The sequence below is a fragment of the Macaca thibetana genome, chromosome 1 (assembly GCF_024542745.1).
Source record: "Macaca thibetana thibetana isolate TM-01 chromosome 1, ASM2454274v1, whole genome shotgun sequence".
Classification (NCBI taxonomy): Eukaryota; Metazoa; Chordata; class Mammalia; order Primates; family Cercopithecidae; genus Macaca; species Macaca thibetana.
This window is the reverse complement of record NC_065578.1, coordinates 89,118,714-89,142,171: the sequence shown is the minus strand read 5'-3', so window position 1 is coordinate 89,142,171 and position 23,458 is coordinate 89,118,714. Positions and strand designations below refer to the sequence as shown.

At 40.8% G+C, this 23,458-nt stretch overlaps 1 protein-coding gene across 6 annotated transcripts in view; it reads right to left on the bottom strand.

The window, feature by feature from the left end:
* Positions 1 to 6,840: 6,840 nt before the first annotated feature.
* Positions 6,841 to 23,458, bottom strand: part of LRRC8D (leucine rich repeat containing 8 VRAC subunit D) — a 118,673-nt gene continuing 102,055 nt past the window's right edge. For all 6 annotated transcript variants that reach the window (XM_050806389.1, XM_050806378.1, XM_050806360.1 and 3 more), the window contains one exon: positions 6,841 to 9,774. In XM_050806389.1, coding sequence (XP_050662346.1) covers positions 7,196 to 9,772 — 2,577 coding nt within the window. In that variant the 5' untranslated portion in view covers positions 9,773 to 9,774 and the 3' untranslated portion in view covers positions 6,841 to 7,195. The remainder of the gene's footprint in view (positions 9,775 to 23,458) is intronic.

The window sequence follows — 23,458 nt, the reverse complement described above, 5'->3', positions numbered from 1 at the left end:
TGTTTGCCTGTGATACAGGTCAAATGCCCATCTGGCATAGAGTCGGAGCCATTACTGTTGTTACTTATAGTGTCCAATTCACTTTTTTTTTTTTTTGAGATGTAGTCTTGCTCAGTCGCCCAGGCTGGAATGCAGTGGTGCGATCTTGGCTCACTGGAACCTCTGCCACTTGGGTTCAGGCAATTCTCCTGCCTCAGGCTCCTGAGTAGCTGGGACTACAGGCATGCACCACCATGCCTGGCTAATTTTTGGACTTTTAGTAGAGATGGGGTTTTGCCATGGTGGCCAGGCTGGTCTCAAACTCCTGACCCCAGGTGATCTGCCTGTCTTGGCCTCCCAAAATGCTGGTATTACAGGTCTGAGTTACTGCACCCAGCCCAATTCACTTCTAATACCATCTTCTATCTTCAGAAATGGAAACTTGAAAACATATAATCAATCCCCTAAAGAACAGCAGTTACTTAGGATTGATACGTGAAAGGTGTTGACTTGAATTCATGTGTCAGCTACTTCTAAGGCAGAGATGAAAATGTTCTCTTAACTGAATTTCCTACCATGATGATAAATTAATAGGAAACTCTGATTATGCGTATTTATCTCCAGGGAGCGCTAGGCACCATGCTGACATAAGCTTCACAACATTCTGGGAAGTGGAGATGATGAGTGATTTAAACACCATCTTCAGGAAGATGAAGGGTTATCATCAGGAGAGTAACCAGATGTTTCCATCATAACCAACGCCGAATAGGTAACAGGCCTAAGCTGCAGGGAATAGTTGGGTTAAACCCTTGGAGATACATCTTGAAGTTTTCATTCAGGCAGAACTTCATTTCATTTTTTTTATTTTTATGTATGTATTTATTTTTGAGTCAGAGTCTGGCTCTGTCACCCAGGCTGGAGTGCAATGGCACAGTCTTGGCTCACTATAACCTCTGCCTCCTGGGTTCAAGTGATTCTCCTGCCTCAGCCTCCCGAGTAGCTGGGATTATAGGCACACACCACCACGCCTGGCTAATTTTTGTATTTTTAGTAGAGATGAGGTTTCACCACGTTGGCCAGGCTGGTCTCGAACTCCTGACCTCAAGTGATCCACCCGCCTCGGCCTCCCAAAGTGGAGAAACTCATTTTAAAGTACTGAAATATGTGGCTATTCCTTAGTTTTTCAATGGCAAATTGAAAAAATATATTTCTTAATCTGTGCAGCTTGGTGTAATACCTGTGATTCCTTTGAGTATGTCTTTCCCCTAAAACTACTCTAGCTAATTTTCATGCTGGGCTATTGGCAGTTTTCCAGAAGCATTCTGAAAAGGCTCAAAATGGGCAGGCTATTCCATGGTTGACTGAACTTTAAGCAACTAAGCCAGACTCAGCCTGAAGGTTAACAGAATGGGGCAGTTTAGCTACCTGGGCACGTGAAGGGTATCAATGAGTGAAGGGCTTACTTAGTACAAGTGCATATGCCATTGGGGCAGTCATAGACCTTCAAAACCTCACACTACTGGGAGGATGACCTATATTGCCACCACCTCTTCAAGCAGTCCACAGTGACTGTCACTTTTTTTTCTGCTCTGTAGTTGCTATGGTGACATGAAAAGCATGACTGCCAGCAGGAGCAAATGGGGATGTGGAAGTTGGTCTAAGCCACAAGCACCAACAAAATCCCCAATTCCTCCCTCTCCCACTAGAGCCCAGCAGAAGGCTGATGGGAGAGGCATAACCCAGTGGGGGAAGAAACACTTTCTGATGACTGATTTGTTCTTCGTAGGTGTGTTATTTAGGACAATGCTTCTCAGACTTTATTTGCCTATACATCAGCTGGACACCATCCTGTTAAAACACAGATTTGGTTCAATCAGTGTCTGGGGAGGAAACTGAGATTCTGCATTTCTAACAAGCCCCCAGTGCTGCTATGGCTATCCAGCCATGGGTTTGAGTAGCAAGGTTTTTAGGATTTGTTGCATGTATCAGAGTCCCCGAATTGTGGCTTAAACAGGACACAGATTTATTTCTCCTTTATATGACCCTGTTTCTTGAAGTTGCCAGGGGCCCAGACTTTTATTGTGCTGCTGTGCCACATCTGATTTGTTGCCCTCATCTGCACAGTCTAAATTGGGCTTATTTCTATATGTGCAATTTAAGCAGCAGCAACGGGGAAGGATATGACCTTCCTCTAAGGTCCTAATCCAGAAATCCCACATTCCACTTCCATTCCCACTCCTTTGGCTAGAATTTAACTAAATCCTAGCCCCATGGCACATCTAGCCCCAAGGAAGCCTGGAAAATAGTTTTCATTTTGTTTTTTTGAGACAAGGTCTTGCTCTGTCACCCAGGCTGCAGTGCAGTGGCCCGATCTCCGCTCACTGAAACCTCTACCTCCTGGGCTCAAGCGATCCTCCTGCCTCAGCCTCCTGAGTAGCTGGGACTACAGGCATGCACCACTGTGCCAGCTAATTTTTGTTATTTTTGGTAGAGACAGGGTTTTGCCATGTTGGCTAGGCTGGTCTTGGATTCCTGGCCTCAAGCGATCCACCCGCCTTGGCCCCGTGAAGTGCTGGGATTACAGGTGTGAGCTACCATGCCTGGCCTGTTTTGTTTTCCAAAAAGAATCAGGGTCTTGCTGTGTTGCCCAAGCTGGACTGGAACACCTGGACCCAAGTGATCTTCCTGCTTCAGTCTTCACAGTTCCTGGGACTACAGGCAAGGACCACTGCCTGGCTTTTAAAAATACACATTTTATTGTGTTCCAGGTGTCCACTGAAAATTCCATTACCAAGGAAGGAGAGAATGCATATTAGGGAAGGCCAACAGTCTCTGGGGATAAAAGTAGTAACAGTATTATTGAGTACTTACTATCTGCCAGGCACAGTGCCTCAAATGAATCACCTCATTCAATTGTCACACACAATAAAACACATTTGGCAGGTACTATGACTATTCCCATTTACAGTAAAAAAACTGAGGCTTAGGTAAGTAGCTTCCGCACAGTCACACAGCTGGGGCCAAGGCAGGATTCAAACCCAGGCACTCTCACTCCAGAGCCTGGAATCTTAGGAGTGAAGGAAGGACAGCTGACAGTGACAGCAGGTGGGGCCGGGGAACTTTCTACCATCAGGGGTCCCACAGCAGTGGGAGGGGGGTGGATGAGACTGTGGAATGAAACTTTTCGGGATTAACTCTCAGCAAATAATCCCATGAATTTCCACAAGAAAGGCGATGCTTACCTGGAACAGTGTATACGTTTTATGTCCAGAGACACAAGGATGAAGAATGGACATCTGCTATTGGCTTTGTGAGTGAAGGGACTTATTTCCATGATTTCAGCTGTGACTGTCACCCCAGGCTAGGCTAGGCCAGGCTTGAGGGGCAGATGGTTCCTGGCCTGCTGCTCTTCTGCCCCCTTGGTTTCAGCCTTCCCTGTGCCCCAGCGGATACCACCTTGAATAGCCGGAGCCCTTGCTTTAAGAGAGCTGCAGCTGGCCAGGATCAGACGGGGCCACTTCTTCATGTTGCAGTCACAAGTTAGAGGACTTTTGAAAGCTGGTTTCCAGGGGCTTGCTCTTTTTTCCCCCTTTCTTTTTTTCATGAAAGGAGCTTTTTGTTAGTACAGCCTTTGTTTGGGGATTCAGTTGATAAAGGGACCATTTTATTGGAATGAATTACTGACGCAAGTGCTGCCAGAAATCTTAGCAAGAGGACAGTACTCTGGCTTTTATTCAACAAGGTGAATGGAAATAACTATTGGGCGTTGGCCTCAAGGGCACTTTGGAGTTTGCTGCCATCAGCAACTTAGGGAGTTTGGTTACTGGTTGAAGTAGACACCAGGAGAGACAGAGAAAGTATTACAGATATTAAGAAAGAATAAGACTTCTTTCTTTATATTAAAAAAAGTCAAACAGTCAGGACTTTGCCGGCCATGAATTATAGAATGAACTCTTCCTGCCTACTATTAAATTACTAAATCTGTACTACTAAGAATGAGGTCCCTGTGACAATTTTGGCTCATCTTTCTGAACCCTTAAAAAAGTCAATCCTCTCTGTCAAGCCAACTGACTGCTAGTGAGAAAAAATTAAACAGCCACAAGTAAACCAAGTTCTTTCAGACTTTGTGAGACTCACCCAGATATGGCATATTTAAAAACAGACTTTAAATACTCTTTTTCAGATTGCTCAAGGGACTTCATGGAAAGATATGAAAATATTAAGCCAAATCTTATACATACTAACTTGTTTTTCTCCCACGTCTGGTCCAAGCGACGCCAACATAAATTCAAGAGGACACATAGGTTGACAGTCTATTTGGGCCCACAACTCTTTTTCTGTTGTTGAGGCATCAAAACTCAGTATATTTAAAGTCTGTTAAATGAGTCAGCATTTCTCAGGAACTCTCTTTTAGAGTATTCCTATTTGCAAACAGTGGCATGGAATGTGGCATTTAAATCAACTGACCCTCAACTTTTCAGAGTTCAAGGAAATCAGTAAGGGCTGATAGTCAACAGCAATTTAGGTAAGAGAAGAGGTACCCCTTGATACTGTTTGAAGACATCTAACACCAACCAGTTCTAAGTGACTGAACCCCAAGTAGTGTTTAGGAAATAGGAGCCTATGGGCAGAGCTGCCAGTGGCCAAATTTAGGAATTATCTCATAGATTGTGGTCCCTACAGAATGGCTCTTCTCTGAAAAGCAAAGTGAACTGTGGCGTCCTGCCACACCTGCCCTTCAAAAACAACATACACTTGTTTTAAGAAAGGCAGCTCTTTGAGATGTAGTTTGCTACCACATTTAAGGTATATATGTAAAGGCTTTACATATGTAGGGCCTTTCATATGCCAGTTATACTTCAATAAGGTGTTTTGTTTTGTTTTAAAAAAAGGGAAGACAAGTTTTCCAGTCCTAAAAGCAAAGATCCTAAGATCTGGACTCCTTATCTCACAACTAAGATGGAGTGGCATCCTTCTAAAAATACTGTGCTAATTTCAGGTGGTGTCATTACCAAGCAGGGAGAACAGAGCCCTATATGGCTGGTGGAAGGGAAATGTTCAGGACCATTTACAAGTACAAAACTTCCCTGAAGCTCTTCTTTAAGTTCACTCCACCCCCGCCATTATTCATTTACACAGATTTTGTACACTTTTTTTGGTTTGAGGCAAGGTCTTGCTCTGTCACCAGATTGGAGTACAATGGCACGATCATAACTCACTGCAGCCTCGAACTCCTGGGCCCAAGTGATCCTCCCACCTCAGCCTCCCAAGTAGCTGGGACTACAAATGCATGCTACCACGCCCAGCTAATTTTTAAACTTTTTTGTAGAGATGGGGTATTGCTATGTTGCCCAGGCTGGTCTCAAACTCCTGGGCTCAAGCCATCCTCCTGCCTCAGCCTCTCAAAGTGCTGGGATTATAGGTGTGAGTCACTGCACCTGACCTACACCTTCTATAATTGTAATTAAACACTTCTATTATTTACATAATTAATATTTATCTCTCTACTTTACTAGATAAACCTCCATGTGGCCAGAACTTATTCCAACACTGAATCCCTAGTTCCTTGTATTAGAAAGGCACCAAGGTACATCATTAATACTAGTGAATACATTAAAGAATGCTGAGACAACTGGAAGATGCATAGAATTTGCTGTACTGAAAATATGCCATTGCTTTTTGTCTGATTATTCAAACTTAAGCTTAAAAAATGTTTAATAAGCTAGCCCCCTACCTCAAGCCTTTGAGGAGGAGAAGGAATGGCCAGGGTGCCAGAGCCAGCATCGATTCCTAACTCAGCTACAGGGGCTGCAGCCTTTTCTATTTGTGAGAATACTTCTCAGAGCATTCACAGGCTCTACTGCAGGCCAAGATTCACCTCCATTGGCCACAGACCAGCACTCTTAGAGTTCAGTTCTGAGGAGGAAAGCAAAGATATGAGTCCATCTTTGCCCATTCTCTGCAAAATCCTTCAAGTTGTGCTTAGAAGTGACAAAAGTCCAGTGTTTAAGTGAGTCCAGTTTTGTAGCGAGAGGACGCTGCTTTGTCAGAGTGCCAAACTGTTCTATTCTCTTGAAAAGAGTCCTGTAGGAGGCCTATGAAACATCTGGCAGGGAATTTTTTTGATTTTTCTGAGATTGATTAGATACTGGTCAGTTAAAGAAGGAAATCATTATCTAAAAAGTGTATTCTCCTAGCATTTGTCTGGCTATGACTCCTCCTAGCTGCACGCAAACATAGAAAATACAGCTTGTCACTAAGATAGGGACAGTTAAGAGTTTCCCTACCCAATGAACTACGTTTCCTATTATTTTCCCACCAACACCAGAAGAACACTGAGAAGGGCAAGAAATTAAATGATACTTGTGATTCTGTGTTATCTTCCAAATGGTGGTGATATTGGAGGTTTTGTTAATAAGTCATTAAAATTTTTATTTTGTTGTAATAAAATTTATTTTTAGAAAACATTTTCTATTTATTGGCAACCCTATGTTATTGGCAGAAAAATGTACCATATAATCGGAACGCCAAACTATGTCAAAAAAGCTATTAAGAAATGTGTTATTTCTTGCTACTTATTCTTAAAAAACAAAACCCCTAACAATCCACACACCTCTACTGCATTCCAAGTCTGTAAGAGTATAAAACCTATGACACGAGGTGCTCAGGAGCAGCAGTACCAGTCAACTATTGTGAGGAGTGCTTACTTGAGGCACTTTAAATTAAAACAGGAAATCAATCAGTATTTTAGCAAATCTAAATTTACAAGTTTGGACTTGATGTATCTGTTTTTAGTGATCTGAGTTAAAGCAATATTGCACCAATTAAGCAAAGTAAATTAAGACCCCTCAAAAAAGGTGATATAGTAAGAAAATGTCAATTTAATCATTTACTTTAGCAGGCAAGCAATTTGTAAACATTCAGTAGCGGCAGCATCCAAGTTACAAACAATTTAAAAATAACCAAGATTAGTGATTATAATTTTTCCTTCCCTTTCCCCAAAAGAAAAAAAAAAAAAGATTTGGAAATGAATGACTTAAAACCCTACAAATGTTGAACATTCAGTTATGTCTTCTATCAGCCTTCTATGCATCCTGTGTTTTATTTTAAAAGATGTATCTACTCCTAAAATGCATTATCTTGTAATAACTTGTACGTGAGCACTTGCAATCTAGGAAGTTGTTCCTGCACATCGCTGTGCACGTATTCTCTTAGTTTAAATCCCATTTGCAAAGGGAATATTTATGTCTTGATTCAATGCCTCTTTGACTTCGAGTGGCAGGGTGTCAAAAAGGTGATCTTCCACAACAAGCCCGCTTTTCTTGAGCATCCGACACTGGCCCAGCTGGGCTGGCAGGCGGTCCAAGCAGTTCCCCTTCAGCTCCAGCTGAGTGAGCTGGGAGAGCTGACCAACTTTCTCTGGGAGTGAGGTGATGCAGTTTTGTCCCAGATTCAAAGTCCTCAACTTTATGCATTTAAACAATTGTTTTGGCAGACTGTCCACTTTGTTCCCAGTGATATGCAAATGCTGCAGGTTCTGAAGCAATCCTATTTCTATTGGAATCATTGAAATGTTGTTGTAGCTTACATCTAAGCATCTGAGTTTCTGTAAACTAAATACTGCCACTGGTAAGGATTCGAGCTTGTTGTTAGAGAAATAAAGTGACTCCAAGTTTTTGACATGGGTAATAGAGGGAGGAATAGTAACAATCTTGTTATGCCATAATTTTAAACAAGTCAGTCGTTTTAAATGCTGGAAACTGATGATTTCCTCAATTGTGCGAATGTTATTTGACTTTAAATCCAGTTCCTGCAAATTAGAGAGGCTGAAAATAGCATGTGGAATTCTCTCTAGTTCACAGTTCTGGAGTTCCAGCTCAGCGACATTCATCATTTTCTTAAGGCTGTTCAGTACCAAGAGTTTAGTGCCGTCATTATGAATGACTAACTTTGTAAGATGTGGAGCCACATCTGTAATGTTGGAGGGAACTTTGGTCAAATTGCTCTTCACGTGGAGAATCTTAAGGTGCCGCAACTCTCGGAGAGATTCAAGTCCTATCATCTTGTTGTTTTCAGAGTTCAAATTGCCTATTAAGTACAACTCTCGAAGGTTTTTGAGCAAATACACCCAGGCAGGAATTTCAGCCACATCGGTGAACTTCACGTGAAGGCATCTCAAGTGATCGCGAAGAAAGCTAAAAGCAGTCTGTTCAACTTTTGCAGGGCAGTGGCAGAGGTGGAGCTCTTGGAGGTTAGTCATTTGAGAAATCTTAGCAGGAATTTTAGCTTCTGGAATTAGTTCAAGCTTTAGCACATCCAGGTCTGTGAGGTCAAAGACAGCATCGGGCACCCCCGATAGCATGAACAGATGCAACTCCTGCTTGTCCTGGGCATTGCGTGAAACGTGCTGCCTGAGTTTTTCAAATGTCCACTCATGGTTCAAACTAATTTCCCTAAGTTTATTTTCACTAACTTCTGACAAGAACACACCAAAACGCTTGGAATATAGCTGGTCATACTGGTCCACCATGTGGAGAAGGAACGCAAAATCGTTTTTGACATCTGGAATGTCACTAAAACTGCTCTCTTCTCTGACTTTTTCGAAAGAATATTCCTTCAAAGGTATCCTGAATAACCAGAAGAGAGTGTAGAGGCAGATAAAGCCATAAACACAAATAATGGATATGTAACTGATGAGAAGCTTTTTCAACATGTAAGCCATATTGTGGGTGCACTCAAATACCTCATAACCAGTCAGATGCTCAACTTTGGGCTTGCAGACATGTTCAAAGCTGATTGCGTTGACAAAGTTCGCTGTATAGCAGAGAATAAAAATGAACTTGGCTGTTTTGATAACTGTTTGGACGACATAGAGTTTATAGATCAAGTCACTATCTTCCACATGGGCACGGAACTTCCTCACTTTCTCAAACAGGGCTTTGGCCTGCTCTCCATCCTTTTTATCTAGGATGGTCATGCTGGGAACTTCAATCACAGGCTTCTCAGCTGAAAATTTAAAGCCGGTTTTATTGATCATTGGTGTACTGGCACTGGGGCTCCCTTCATCACTGCTGGTAGACACATGCTTTGGTAGAGTCTGGGCACCTGTTATTCTCTGCTTGTTTTCCTCTGAGTCTTCGCATGCTGTCTCAGACAATGCTTTTGTAGTCCAAGGGGATTCAAAGCACTTTCCTAATATTGAAACAAAATGTTCTACTTTTGAGCATGTTTTGGGATATTTGAACCAAAAGTTGCTACTGACCATGAGAATAATAGTATGTATAAGAGCAAGGTATGGAAAGTACTTAGAATACCAGGGAAGGGCCAGATGGTAACACATCTGATTAATAAATACATATTGCTGAAAATCCAAGTTTGTTTTTCGACCTGTTGGATCTTTCTTCTCTTTCTTTGCCTCCTGACTTGGAAGTGCGAAATCTGTGCGAGGATATGTGGCTCTGAGAGGTATGTCAGGTGTCACAGCAGATGTCCCAAAGGAAATGTCATTTGTTGTCCGCCCATCTTGGTCTTGGTTGGTGGCTGCTTCCATCTTCGGGATGTTGGTGGTGACCTCGGCATTTCCTGGTGATGTATGTGCCTTTGAATTTACAGGAGATGGCAATACTGGCAAACAGACCACCTGATCTTTGGTAAGTTGCATGGTTCCTGCAAAGATGGCTACCATTAACATAACAACAGCCAGGTAATCCATAAACACATCCCACCATGGTTTCAGGATTCGGTAAGTTGGCTGAATGTCATTAAGTGATGCAACTTCCGCAAGGGTAAACATTCCTAGAAAACAAGAAGACAAAATACATTATTCTAGAGATGCAAGTGAAAAGAGTAAATGAGAAAAACCCTATGCCTGTTCCAAACTAAAGTTTTCTCATTCAGGTCCTACCTTTTTATCCAATATAAATGTAGTAGAAAATAAACTAAAAGGAGAATATATAGCTTTTCTCTCCTAGTGCAAGGAAGAGGGAAAGAATGAGTAAGAATTGTATTCTAGGTAAGAAATAATGACAGACTGCACCAAGTCCATAGTGGTTACTTAGTGGACCTTGAAGGAGGATATGACAGCAGGATGGCATCTGTTGTGGACTCATTTAAGGTTAAGACTGAAATTTGGAGGTCGAGGAGTGGGATGACTCTTACTTTGTACAAGCCAAAATTGAAGGGTCTGTGTATACCATTAAATACCGTTAAACTCTGGATAGTCTTATGTTCCAGACTTAGTTCTAACACTTACTAATGATGTGATTCCTTAAGCCTTGTATTTCCCATCTGTATAATAGGGATGAAAACTTCTAAGGGTTGTTGGAAAGGTTAAATTAAGTAATGATTGTGACACTCTTAGCACACCCTCTGGCCACAACTGTTTGTTAGATGTTTATGTTAGCTCCAATCACTCTGGTGGAAGTGCCCATAAACAGTTGAAATTAAGGGTTAGCATTTAGGAGGAGTCTTACTATACACACTTGGATTTATCAATATATATAGCTGAAACTCTGGCCTTTGATGCAGTCCTATGGAAAGCATGTGGATTGAGAAGACAGCTCAAGACTCAGGTGGCCATGAAATAATCAATGATGGTGATGTTGAATAAGTCAGCACCAGGAAGACACACGATCTCTACCAAAGCAGGTGACCCGAGCAGCCATGAATGAAGCCCCGGTGCCAGGAAACTTGAAAATGTGGTTATTATTCACTATCAGCTGGTAGCTTTATAGCACTGAAACTAGTTTATACAAATAATAAAGTACGAGGGCAATCATCCTAGAAGTAACCCAGAAAAACGTGTTTATAGTGGCAAGTATTGGGAATGGCTTCTCTAATTATGTACATGAACTGAATGTTTCAAGTTTCAACTTCTTGAAAAACCACATTACCATATGTTGTTTTCTTGGGAGGTTCTTGGGTTTCCATATTCATATTGCTTTGTCTTTTTTAAAGAAATAAATCATGTCATTTCTTTAAAAACTAGCAAAAGACAAAGCAATAAAAACCAAGGCAAGTACCCAAGATTTTTGGGAATGCATCTATTTTTTAAAAATTAAGGATGGAAGATGAATTTTTAATGTTTTATTTTTATTTATTTATGTCGCCCAGGCTAAAGTGCAGTGGTGCGATCTCAGCTCAATGCAACCTCTGCCTCCTTGGTTCAAGCGATTCTCCTGCCTTAGACTCCCGAGTAGCTGGGACTACAGGCATCTACCACGCCTGGCTAATTTTTGTATTTTCAGTAGAGACAGGGTTTCACCATATTGGCCAGGCTGGTCTCGAACTCCTGATCTTGTGATCTGCCCACCTCAGCCTCCCAAAGTGCTGGGATTACAGGCGTGAGCCACCGTGCCCGGCTAGGAAGATGAATTATCTATTCATAGGTTGTCTGGAATGCTGTGTTGAGGAGGATTCTGAGGCTGATTCTGGTTTCAGTAGGAAACAGTGCTGTGACCAATTGTTCGTGTCTTCCTTGGATGACACAACGAAAAAGGCATTAGTACTTTGATTCTGCTCTGTTTTAAATTAAGTTTCTGAAAGCAGGGACCAGGTCTTATTTATTTATTTTTGTCTAAAAACCTTCCACATACCTAGTACTGCACAGAGCAGGTACATAATATTTCTTAATAAAATACGATGACTACTACAGCAATGATCACATCTGTAGTTAGTTTTGTAAGTGAAATACCTCTTATGTAAGCAGGTAAACATAAGCCTAAGAACTCCAAACATAAAATTGTTAGAAATCACATTCCCAGACTTCAGGGCTTAAGTATGAAATGCCTGGTATCCAGTGTTTGAAAAAAAAAAAAAAAATTACCAAGGAAGTGAAAAAAAGAAAAATAACCATTTGTACCTTAGTTGGGGAAGTGGGAGATAACATGCCCACTCGAACCCCTTTTATTCTGAGCTCCTGTATCTTGTGTGGGTTTTGCTTTCATGAATGGCTTGGGTAAGCAGGAAGAAAGGCTACTGGAACCATGGCAAGCTAAACTAAATGAGAAACAGCTCAACCTCATGTCATTTTGAGCTCTTCAGTTCCTATCTAAAATGCACAAAACACAGCATCAAGCTGCAGGTTATACAGAACGACTCTTACTTCATGTACAGAGACTAGAGAGTACACCTTGCACAGGTTTATTTCTGGCAAAGAACATGACAGTCATACTTGGGGACCATGGCTTTAAAGGGCCATCTGCATGAGTAATAGGAACAATAGATTTTTTTTTTTTTTTGCATGTAATATTTCCTTCAAATAGGATTTTTCTTTACTTTTTAAATAGAGTCATGAACTGCATAATGGTGTTTTGGTCAACAATGGACTGCATATATGATGGTGGTCCCATAAGATACAAGATGGTGGCTCATGTCTATAATCCCAGCACTTTGGGAGGCCGAGGTGGGTGGATCATTTGAGGCAGGAGTTTGAGACCAGCCTGGCCAATATGGTGAAACCCCATCTCTACTAAAAATACAAAAATTTAGCAGGCATAGTGGCGCACACTTGTAATCCCAGCTACTTGGGAGGCTGAGGCAAAAGAATTGCTTGAACCCAGGAGGAGGAAGGAGGTTGCAGTGAGACAAGATCACGCCATTGCACTCCAGTCTGGGTGACAGAGCAAGATTCCATTTTATAATGAAGTACATAGAAACCTGATACACAGCACTAAACATTGGCATTATAGATCAAGTAGGGCAGCGGTCCTCAATCTTTCTGGCACCACAGACGAGTTTTGTAGAGGGCAATTTTTCCACAAATGGGCGTCGCGGGGAGAGATGGTTTTGGGATGAAATTGTTTCTTCTTGGTTGGATCATCAGGCATTAGATTCTCATAAAGTGTGCACAACCTAGATCCCTCACATGCGGACCTCACAATAGGGTTCACGCTACTATGAGAATCTAATGCTGCTGCTGATCTGACACAAAGTGGAGCTCAGGCAGTAATGCTCACTCTCCCGCCGCTCACCTACTGCTGTGCAGCCCAGTTCCTAACAGCCCTCGACAGGTACCAGTCTGCAGCCTGGGGACTGGAGACTCCTGAAGTAGGGGAAGGACTGATGTTCAGTAATGATGTTGGGAATTTGGTTTTCCATGTGAATACATATATACATGCATATACACACACGCATCATCTAGCTTTGTGTAAGTACACTCTGGTATTCACGCAACAATGAAATTGCCTAACACCACATTTTTTCAGAAGGTATCCCTATTAAGTGACATGTGACTGTAGCTGTATTTGGTCCTAGGGAGACCAGGATGTCTGGGTTGGCGGATTGAGAGAGAAGTGAATTTTGAAAGTCAGTGTACTGAGGACATTGGTTATTTGTCTTTTACACCATGATTATCACAACTGGTCTTTCTGCTGCCAGTCTTTACCTCCTTTAATCCCTTTTCCATCTTGCCGTGGGTCCCTTGGTAAAAACTCTCCAGGCTCTCTCTGTTCTAGGCCAGTAACTTCTGCCAGTTTCTCTAACAAGCCATTCTTCCCTTGTGTTCAGCCTCTCCAACACTTTGTTTCCTCTGCCTTGATTACTTCCTCCCTACTCCTCTTCACCAGGCTATCAGGTTTCTGCAGCCTTTTCCAGAAAGCTTTCCCTGATCCCCTAGTATGGGTGAGGTGCTTCTTCGATGTGTTCTCACAGAACTCTGTACCTTCGCCCATCACAGCTCTTAGCACACCGTATTTACTTGTCTGATCGCCCATTGGATTACCAATTCAATGAAGACATGCACTATGTCCAACTTCCTTCTTTGTCCTATGTATCCAATGCCTGACACATAGTAGGTGCTCAATCAATGAAATGATTTTGAGATCTTGATCATCATCTTCAGCATCCTAAAAATTCCTTGAGAACATTTATTAACATCTGCAGATGGTATTGGGCAGGGGAGCGTGTTATTAAACTGAATTGCTACCACAAAGCAACATTGATCTATGCAAGAATGAACACTCTAAGCCAGGTCTCAGCATAAAAATAAAGAGTTAAAGGACCATACAGCAGAGACATTGTTGGATCCTTGCAACCAGTGTTATTTTGCAGCTGTTGAAGTGTCAATGGTAGTTTTCAAGCACCTTGTACTCAGGACAGGCTTTGATCCCACGAAATAGAAGAGGCAGTCCACCTTCCCAGTGGGAAAAGAAAAGTTCAAAGGTAGTGGCAGTGGGCACAGCAACAGAGTACAGAGTACTGTAACTTCACACGCTGTCACCAGCTCTGGCCCCAGACTCCCTGCAAGAAAGGTAACACTGAATAACAGACAGCGCACGACCACTCCAACCTCAGATGAGCTCCTCTCTTCCAGCACATTGTCTACTCTGCCACCCCCACCAGAAGTTTTGTGCCCTTGCTATTTTCCCCAGCCCATTTCTCTTTTTTCTTTCTATTGAACTTTTCCTTAATAAGTGCTAGCTCAAACACTACCTTTTCCTTCAAATTGCTATCATATTGTCTAGTAATAATCTGTTTGTAGGCCGGGCATGGTGGCTCACGTCTGTAATCCCAGCACTTTGGGAGGCCGAGGTGAACAGATCACCTGAGGTCAGGAGTTTGAGACCAGCCTGGCCAACATGGCAAAACCCCGTCTCTACTAAAAATACAAAAATTAGTGGGGCTTGGTGCCAGGCGCCTATAATCCCAGCTACTCAGGAGGATGAGGCAGGAAGAACTGCTCGAACCCAGGTGGCAGAGGTTGCAGTGAGGCGAGATAGTGCCACAGCACTCCAGCCTGGGCAACAGAGCAAGACTCCGCCTCAAAAACAAAATCTGTTTCTAATCTCGATCTCTTCCACTAGATCTTGAGCTCCTTGTAGGCAGAGAATATGTCTTATTCACCTTTGTAATCCACCATGCCCTACTCTCACTCTTGAAGAACACAGATGGCATTTAGTGATGATGATAATGGTGACAGTAATAGTGGCTATCACTTGTCATTTTCCTTCCATGTGGCAAGCACTGTACTAGGAGCTTTACATCTGATACAACTTCCCAGTTTTATACAGAGCACACTCCGGAAAATAAATGTAGAAAAGTTTAAGCTTTTGGGGGCTAAGAGAGTGGCTCTATTTCCAAATGTTGTATGAAATCATAAAATCCACCAGAATTCCTAAAATTAAAATGACAGATAATACTAAGTGCCGGTGAGGATGCTGGAGCAACTGGAACGCAAATACTGCTGGTGAGTGTGTCAATGTTGGGAAACTCTGGGAAATGTTTTAATATTATCTACTAAAATTGAGCATAAGCACACTCTATGATCCTGCAATTCCACTGCTAGGTATATACCTGTAAGAAACACGGGTATATACGCATCCAAAAACATGTATGAGAATGCTCATAGTAGCACCATTTGTATTAGCTCTAAATTGTAAGCTATCCAAATGCCTATCAACTGTAGAATAAAAAAAAAAAAGATGTGGTATATTTACAAAATAGAATACTAGGCAACAAGAATGAATGAATGATCTGGTTACACGGGTGTGTTCAATTTATAAAATGTGATCTGTACACTCAGGCTTCCACTTCAATAAAATGTTTTTGGTATGTATGCTTTCACTTCAATAAAACGTTTCAGAGGAAATGGTAAAAGAAGTTGCCGCAGAAACAGCTGTCCTAGGAATGCACTGTGACATGACATTGAGGCTGTGCCTCCGCCCTGCCCCAAGGCACATCCCGGCTGGCTGGGATTACATGCCAGGGAAGCCTGTCTCTTCCTCTGGTGATCTCCCCTCACTATTTTTTTCCCCAGCCTGAGAGTAGGTGCCCGCTTTCCCTGGAGTACAAAGGACTGATTCTGACATAGAAAAGAAGGTGCAGAGGTAGGAACATACAATATCTGAAAGTTCTGGGTGGAAAAAGTTGAGCGTACACAGGTGGAACACAGTGGAACATTGCCTGAATCCTATTTAACCTTCACAACATTACTCTAAGCAGCCAAAGTGTTGTTATTTACCCTTGAGAGGGGAAGAAATAGACTCATAGAAGTTGTAGACATTAAATAATTAGTAGCAGAGTCTGGATTGAAAATCCCACCTAAGGCCAAAGCACATGTTCTTTCTACCAGATTACCTTTTCTTCTTTATTTCTCATGTTTGCAGTGCTTTTCGGTTTGCAAGCTACTTTTCTATACAAGATCTCTATTTATTTTCATAATAACCCAGTGGTCTAGGCATTACTACTGCCCAACAGTATGAGGAAACTTGAGGCTCAAAAAGCTTAAATGACCTCTCTGAGCTAATTAAGTGAGAGAGCTAACAGAATCTTTCATCTCTAAATATTTTTCTCTACCACGGATCATCCAATGGCTGTGTTATTGGCTAAGGGTTGGCTATTGAAGGAGGAAACTCCTCACTGCTGTCCTTGGCTTAAACATGACAAAGCAATGAAATTATGTAATCACCACCATCCCTGCCTGACATTCACTAGGAATTCAAGAAAGCCACCAGCCCTGTGCCTAGCACCATGGAGGGGAATGCAGAGATGATCTAATATAGATCCTTGCCCTCAAGGAGATCCCAGTCTAATGCAGGATGATAAGAAATAAGAGTACAATTACAACATATTAGGTTGGTGTGAAAGTGACTGCGGTTTTTGCCACTACTTTTAATGGCAAAAGTTGCACCAACCTAATAGTGAGGGCATTGCTCTGACCTTAATACAAAGTAATATGAAGTTAATACAAAGTATAGCAGATGCACGGATGGAGCAAGCCCAAGTCTGCATGTAGTTACTGGGAGAACTTCACAGAGGTGTGGTTTTGAGCTGAGAGATGAAGGAAGGGTGAGACATGAGGTGGTGGGGAGAGGAGGGAAAACAATTTTGACTGAAGAAATAGCAAGGGCAAAGGCATAGCATGAGATAAATGATGTGCTACAGAAACTACAAATAATTTTAATGCTATCCCAGTTATTGGTCTAGTATATGCCTGTACAGATATCACATCTCATGGGTAAGCCAAAGTATGGAAACCAAAGCATGGATGTTAACTACAGGCTTAAGAAAGTGCCCAGGCCATAAGGCAGAAAACCAGTACTTTCCAGCAATGTCAGCCACAGGACTTAGAATTAATCCATCTGTTATACCATTTTACCCACCAAACATGGGGATAATGACATATGCCCTTCCTACCAGGGGCATATTTCAACCATCAACTGAATTAAAGATGAACAAGCAATTTGAAAACAAAAGTAGGTTTTCATATATACTGAGTGTGTATGTGTATAAAGTATATTGAACACATATTTATATAATACAGCATATTAACTACATTATGATCTTCAAGTGACTTATTTTAGGTTCAGGTTTGTAACATGGGTAAACTAGTTGCTGAGGCTTGGTGTATGAATGATCCCATCACCAAGGTCAGCAGTCCCCAACCTTTTTGGCACCAAGGACTGGTTTCATGGAAGACAATTTTTCCACGGATGGGGGAGGGGGGTGGTTTCGGGCTAACTCAAGTGCATCACATTTGTTATGCACTTTATTTCTATTATTACACTGTAATATATAATGAAATAATTATACAACTCACCATAATGTAGAATCAGTGCGATCCCTGAGCTTTTCCTGCAATTAGACAGTCCCATCTGAGAGTAATGGGAGACAGTGACAGATCATCAGGCATTAGATTATCACAGGGATAGCAGAACCTAGATCCCTTGAATTCACAGTTACAGAGTTCATGCTCCTATGAGAATCTAATGCTGCTGCTGATCTGACAAGAGGCAGAGCTCAGGCGGTAATGTGAGCAATAGGGAATGGCTGTAAATACAGATGAAGCTCTGCTCACTCTCCTGCTGCTCACCTCGTGCTGTGCAGCCAGGTTCCTAACAGGCTATGGATCAGTAGCAGCCTGTGGCTCAGGGGTTGGGGACTCCTGATCAAGGTAATGAGCATAGCACCTAACAGGGAGCCTTCCAACCCAACCCCCTTCCTTTCCCTCCCCCATTAAGCAGGCCCCTGTGTCTATTGTTCCCTTCTTTGTATCCATGTGTATTCAGTGTTTAGCTCCCACTTGTAAGTGAGAACATGTGGTATTTGGTTTTATGTTCCTGCCTTACTTTGCCTAGGATAATGGCCTGCAGCTGCATCCATGTTGCTGCAAAAAACATGATTCATTCTTTTTTATGGTTGCATAGTATTCCATGGTGTATATGTACCGTATAAAAATCCAGTCCACTGTCGACGGGCATCTTGGTTGATTCCATGTCTTTGCTACTGTGAACAGTGCTGCAGTGAACATACAAGTACACGTATTTTTTGTAGAATGATTTGTTTTCCTTTGGGTATATACACAATAGAGATTGCTGGGTTGAATTACAGTTCTGTTTTAACTCTTTTGAGAAATCTCTACACTGCTTTCCACAGTGGCTGAATTTACATCCCTACAAGCAGTGCATAAGCGTTCTCTTTTCTCCGCAACCTTGCCAGCATCTGGCGTTTTTTGACTTTTTAATAATAGCCATTCTGGTGTGAGAGGGTATCTCACTGTCTTTTTGATTTGCATTTCTCTAACGATTAGTGATGATGAGCATTTTTTAATATATTTGTTGGCCGCATGTATGTTTTCTTTTGAGAAGTGTTTGTTCATGTCCTTTGCTCATTTTTTTAATGGGATTGTTTTTTGCTTGTGGATTTAAGTTCCTTATAGATTCTGGATATTAGACCTTTGTCAGATGCATAGCTTGCAAATATTTTCTCCCATTCTGTACGCTGTCTGTTAACTGTTGATAGTTTAATTTGCTGTGAAGAAGCTCTTCAGTTTAACTAGGTCCCACTTGTCAATTTTTGTTTTTGTCGCAATTGCCTTTGGGGACTTAGTCATAAATTCTTTGCCAAGACCAACATCCAGAGTAGTATTTTTTAGGTTTTCTTCTACAGTTTTTATTGTTTTAGGTCTTACATTTAAGCCTTTAATCCATCTTGAGTTAGTTTTTGTATATGGTGAAAGCAAGGGGTCCAGTTTCAATCTTCTTCATATGGCTAGCCAGTTATCCCAGCACCATTTATTGAATAGGGAGTCCATTTCCCATTGTTTGTTACTGTCGACTTTGTCACAAATATCAGGTGGGTTGTATGTGTGTAATTTTGTGGACTCTCTGTCCTGTTCCAGTGGTATGTGTGTCTGCTTTTGTATCAGTACCATGCTGTTTTGGTTACTGTAGTCTTGTAGTATAGTTTGAAGTCACGTAATGTGATATCTCCAGCTTTGTTCTTTTTGTTTAGGACTGCTTTGGTGATTTGGCTTTTTTTGGGTTCCATGTGAATTTTAGAATACTTTTTTCTAATTCTGTGAAAAATGACACTGGTAGTTTGATAGGAATAGCACCGGATCTAAATATTGCTTTGGGAAGTATGACCATCATAATAATATGATTCTTTCTAATGTGAAGTTAAGCCAATGAGAGAAGAGATCAGCACCTGGTTTCTCTGCATCCTATCCATATCTTGAGGTTTGATCTCCTTAGTGAATCAGAACTCAGAATGGCTATAAATGGTTATCAAGGGATTTTTGTTTTTTAACTTGAGAACGGCATATTTATTAAGTATTAATTGCATATATTCTTTGATTTCTCTTTTATAGTATGACTATTGCAAAAGACTTAAATAATTACATTATGCGGAAGCGGATTTCACATTCCAAAGCTTCTCTTGGTCAATGGCACACATGAAAATCAGTTTAACATTCCTGCAAGCAAACATTTCTCGTGGAAGTCAAGGAAGCTTTTTGTACTAGAACTGAAAAGGCAAAGTTATTGGACTTTGGTTGAAAAAAACTAAATCTGAAAAGAACAGGGTTGACTCTAAATTGTTTTAGAATTATGATCCTGTTTTCTTATTCAAATGTATGGTTAGTAGTAACAAAAAAAATCAATAACAGTTTAAAAATCAGAAGACATAGTCGTTGGGCAATCCTGTGGTTACCCTAAAAAACACTGAATTATATACTTTAATGGGTAAATTGTATGGTATGTAAATTTTATCTCCATAAAGCTGTTAAATAAATAAACCAGATCTCAACCTTTGTTTATTTTTACTGCCTAAACTGCCTTTCAACAGAAATAGGATAGTGAAGTTAGATACGGTTGTGGCCTATTGTAGCTATTCATGCTAGACTACATTCTAAGTTCAAGTATGTTTTTAAATGATTGCTTATGTTATTACCTCTCTAACATTCATGCCTCCTCTGTAAAATCTTAATAATAAAAACCACCTCATAGTGTAATGTATTAGGAACACCTGGTTTAGGGTCTGGCACAAAGTAAGTCCCCAAAGATGTTTGCTGAATCTGAATTTTAAAAAGAAAAAAAAGAATCATTGAGGAGAAAAGTCTGTCTTAATCTTTAACTGAAGATGACTAGGGCAATTCGTTGAATTTTTGAACTAGCATGTAGCACCATATACATAGAGCAATCCTAGAATAAATGACCGATGATAAACATTTGGCATTCAATTTTATTTATTCTTTTAGATGTGTTTAAATTAAAATTATTGGCCAGACGCAGTGGCTCATGCTTGTAATCCCAGCACTTTGGGAGGCCAAGGCAGGTGGATCACCTGAGGTCAGGAGCCCGAGACCAACCTGGCCAACATGATGAAATCCCGTCTCTACTAAAAATACAAAAAATCAGCCAGGCGTGGTGGCAAGTTCCTGTAATCCCAGCTATTGGGAGGCTGAAGTATGAGAATAGCTTGCACCCAGGAGGCAGAGGTTTCAGTGAGCCAAGATTGCCCCATTGCACTCCAGCCTGGGCAACAAGAGCAAAACTCCATCTCCAAAAACAACAAAAAAATTAGTTATATGAAGAGGTGGCAAATGGTACTATAAAGAGCACAACTCCAATGCCCAAGAGACCTGGATTCAAATCCTGCTCTTTGTTCACATTTCTTAGCCAGAGTAAATGTGGGTAGCTTGGTGACTGCTGGAAAACATATATTTATAAGATTGTTATGAGCAATACAAGAAAATCCTAGCATTAAAACAGAATATAATCACCTAAATTAAAACTTTAAAAGTTGGCCGGGTGCAGTGGCTCATGCCTGTAATCCCAGCACTGTGGAAGGCTGAGGCGGACAGATCACCTGAGGTCATGAGTTCGAGACCAGCCTGACCAACATGGTGAAACCCTGACTCTACTAAAAATATAAAAATTAGCTGGGTGGCAGGTGCCTGGAATCTCAGCTACTCAGGAGGCTGAGGAAGGAGAATTGCTTGAACCTGGGAGGCAGAGGTTGCGGTGAGCTGAGACTGCGCCATTGCACTCCAATCTGGGCAACAGAGCAAGACTCTCTCTCAAAAAAAAAAAAATACATAAAAATAAAAATAACTTTAAAAGTTTACCTGCACTAGGAGGTCTTAGTACCCCTATTAAAAGGAAGCCAAATGGCTTTGAAATATTATTTAAGTAAGAGTTTAATGTATAAAGCAGCAAATGGCTTGATTAATATAATCAATATAATATTCAATTATACTTTTTTTTTTTTTTTTTGAAATAGGATCTCACTCCAGTTGTCCATGCTAGAGTGCAGTGGCGTGATCTTGGCTCACTCCAGCCTTAACCTCCTGGGCTCAGGTGATTCTCCCACCTCAGCCTCTGCAGTAGCCCAGCTAATTCTTTGTATTTTTAGTAGGGACAGGGTTTCACCATGTTGCCCAGGCTGGTCTTGAACTCCTGGACTCAAGTGATTCACCCGCCTTGGCCTCCCAAAGTGTTGGGATTACAGGCATGGGCCACCACATCTGGTCTGTAATTTTCCATGTAGGCATGAATTAACTACCTAATCAAATACCAACTTTCACTTTCTTTCTGCAGGTAAAAAAGTCAGCCCTCTTGGTCAACCTGGGCAAATGGGAGAACATGCAAGAGACTTATGAGGATCAAATTCTCAAATCCTTCATTGAAATAAATCAAATGAGAACAAATTACAGTTTATAACGAGCTACAACCTCTCTACAATAAGCCTTCCTCAATACTCAACAAACACGTAAGCACATATGTGTATGTACACACAGATACTCACACACCACACCCAAATCAGATGTCAAAAATTTATACGGTTAAAGAAAATAACATATGCTTCAGAAGCAATAGGGGAAAAAGGATGATTTAGTTTTTTTCCAATAGGCCTCTGTATTACTGTATTATTTAAGTGTTAATAGTTATGGGTATTACAAGTATACAAAATACTCTATAGCTGATATAACTCTATACAGAAATGAAAAGTAAGTCACTAGTGTCACTCCCTCTTAAAAGATTATGCTAAGAAGTTAAACTTTTAAAAATAGTTCCTTTCTAATGCTATTTTGGTTTAGATATCTCAAAAATAATGGAAATAATTTTTTTATGGAAAAAATCTCAAGGTTTTAAAAAACACTCCTTATATAAAACTGATCAATCTCAGATTTCACACTGGGCAAAAACCATCCATTTTGCTAACCACCAAAAGCTTTTTATAAATCCATTTAACACCTAAAAGAACAAGACTATAGAAAATTCATAACTTGTGAAATATAAAAAGAACTTTACACAAATTACATTTTAGTGTCTCTTTTAGGATTTTTCCCTAGTGTAGTGCTATTCACAGAGCAAATTTGCTTCAGAGCTAAGGAACAGAACTCTAAATATGTTAATAGGTCTAAAGCAAAGTATCTTAGGAATTAACAAAAATGTGTTAGTACACTGCTGTGAATTTGTTTTACTTCTAGCTCTCAATTCTAAAAGTCAAGGCCCACGTTTGAGGGCTTACAAATGAGATGTTATTCACAGAACAATAAAAACAGGCTCTAAAATCAATGGCTTCCACATTTTATTTCATACAATCTCAGTTTCTTCTATAAGCTATCACCAGCATTCTCTTAAATCATGAACTCAGGCCAGCAGAATTTCACAAGAGCTTCAGTATCTATAGACCCCGCTTAGTGTACCCTCTATTAGAAACTAACAAATAATTATGGAGTTTTTGCTATAGGGTTCTGGGGATTAAAAAGGGAAATAATTTTTTAAAAAATCAAAAGCTGTCCTTACTGAGAAAGCAACATAGAAGAAGCATAAAAAGAGCAAGGGATAATGACAATAGTTTCATTAGTCCCTAAAACAGAGTCTGGCAGCTAAGAGCCCTTAATAAAGGCTCCAGAGAAAGTCATCCCAAACTGAGTGAAGAATTTGGTTCAACTTTATTGCCTAACTTCATCCAGTTTATGAGACAGTTAGTAGGATTTCTATTGGGAGCTTTGCTTGCATTTTTAAATTTCCTGCTTCTTTCCATCTGCAAAATGGACATCTTAGATTAAACTTGACCATTTTCCTTTTAAGTTTACTGACATTCAATAGTATTTCTTCTAGCATATACCCGGCATAGCATATCCCTGACAACCAAGCAGCTTTCCATGGTCCCAGGAAGTTGCCACATTCTTTTCCAATTATTTTTTGGGACCAAAAGACCTTCTGATCATAAATCCATAAATATGTGCTCT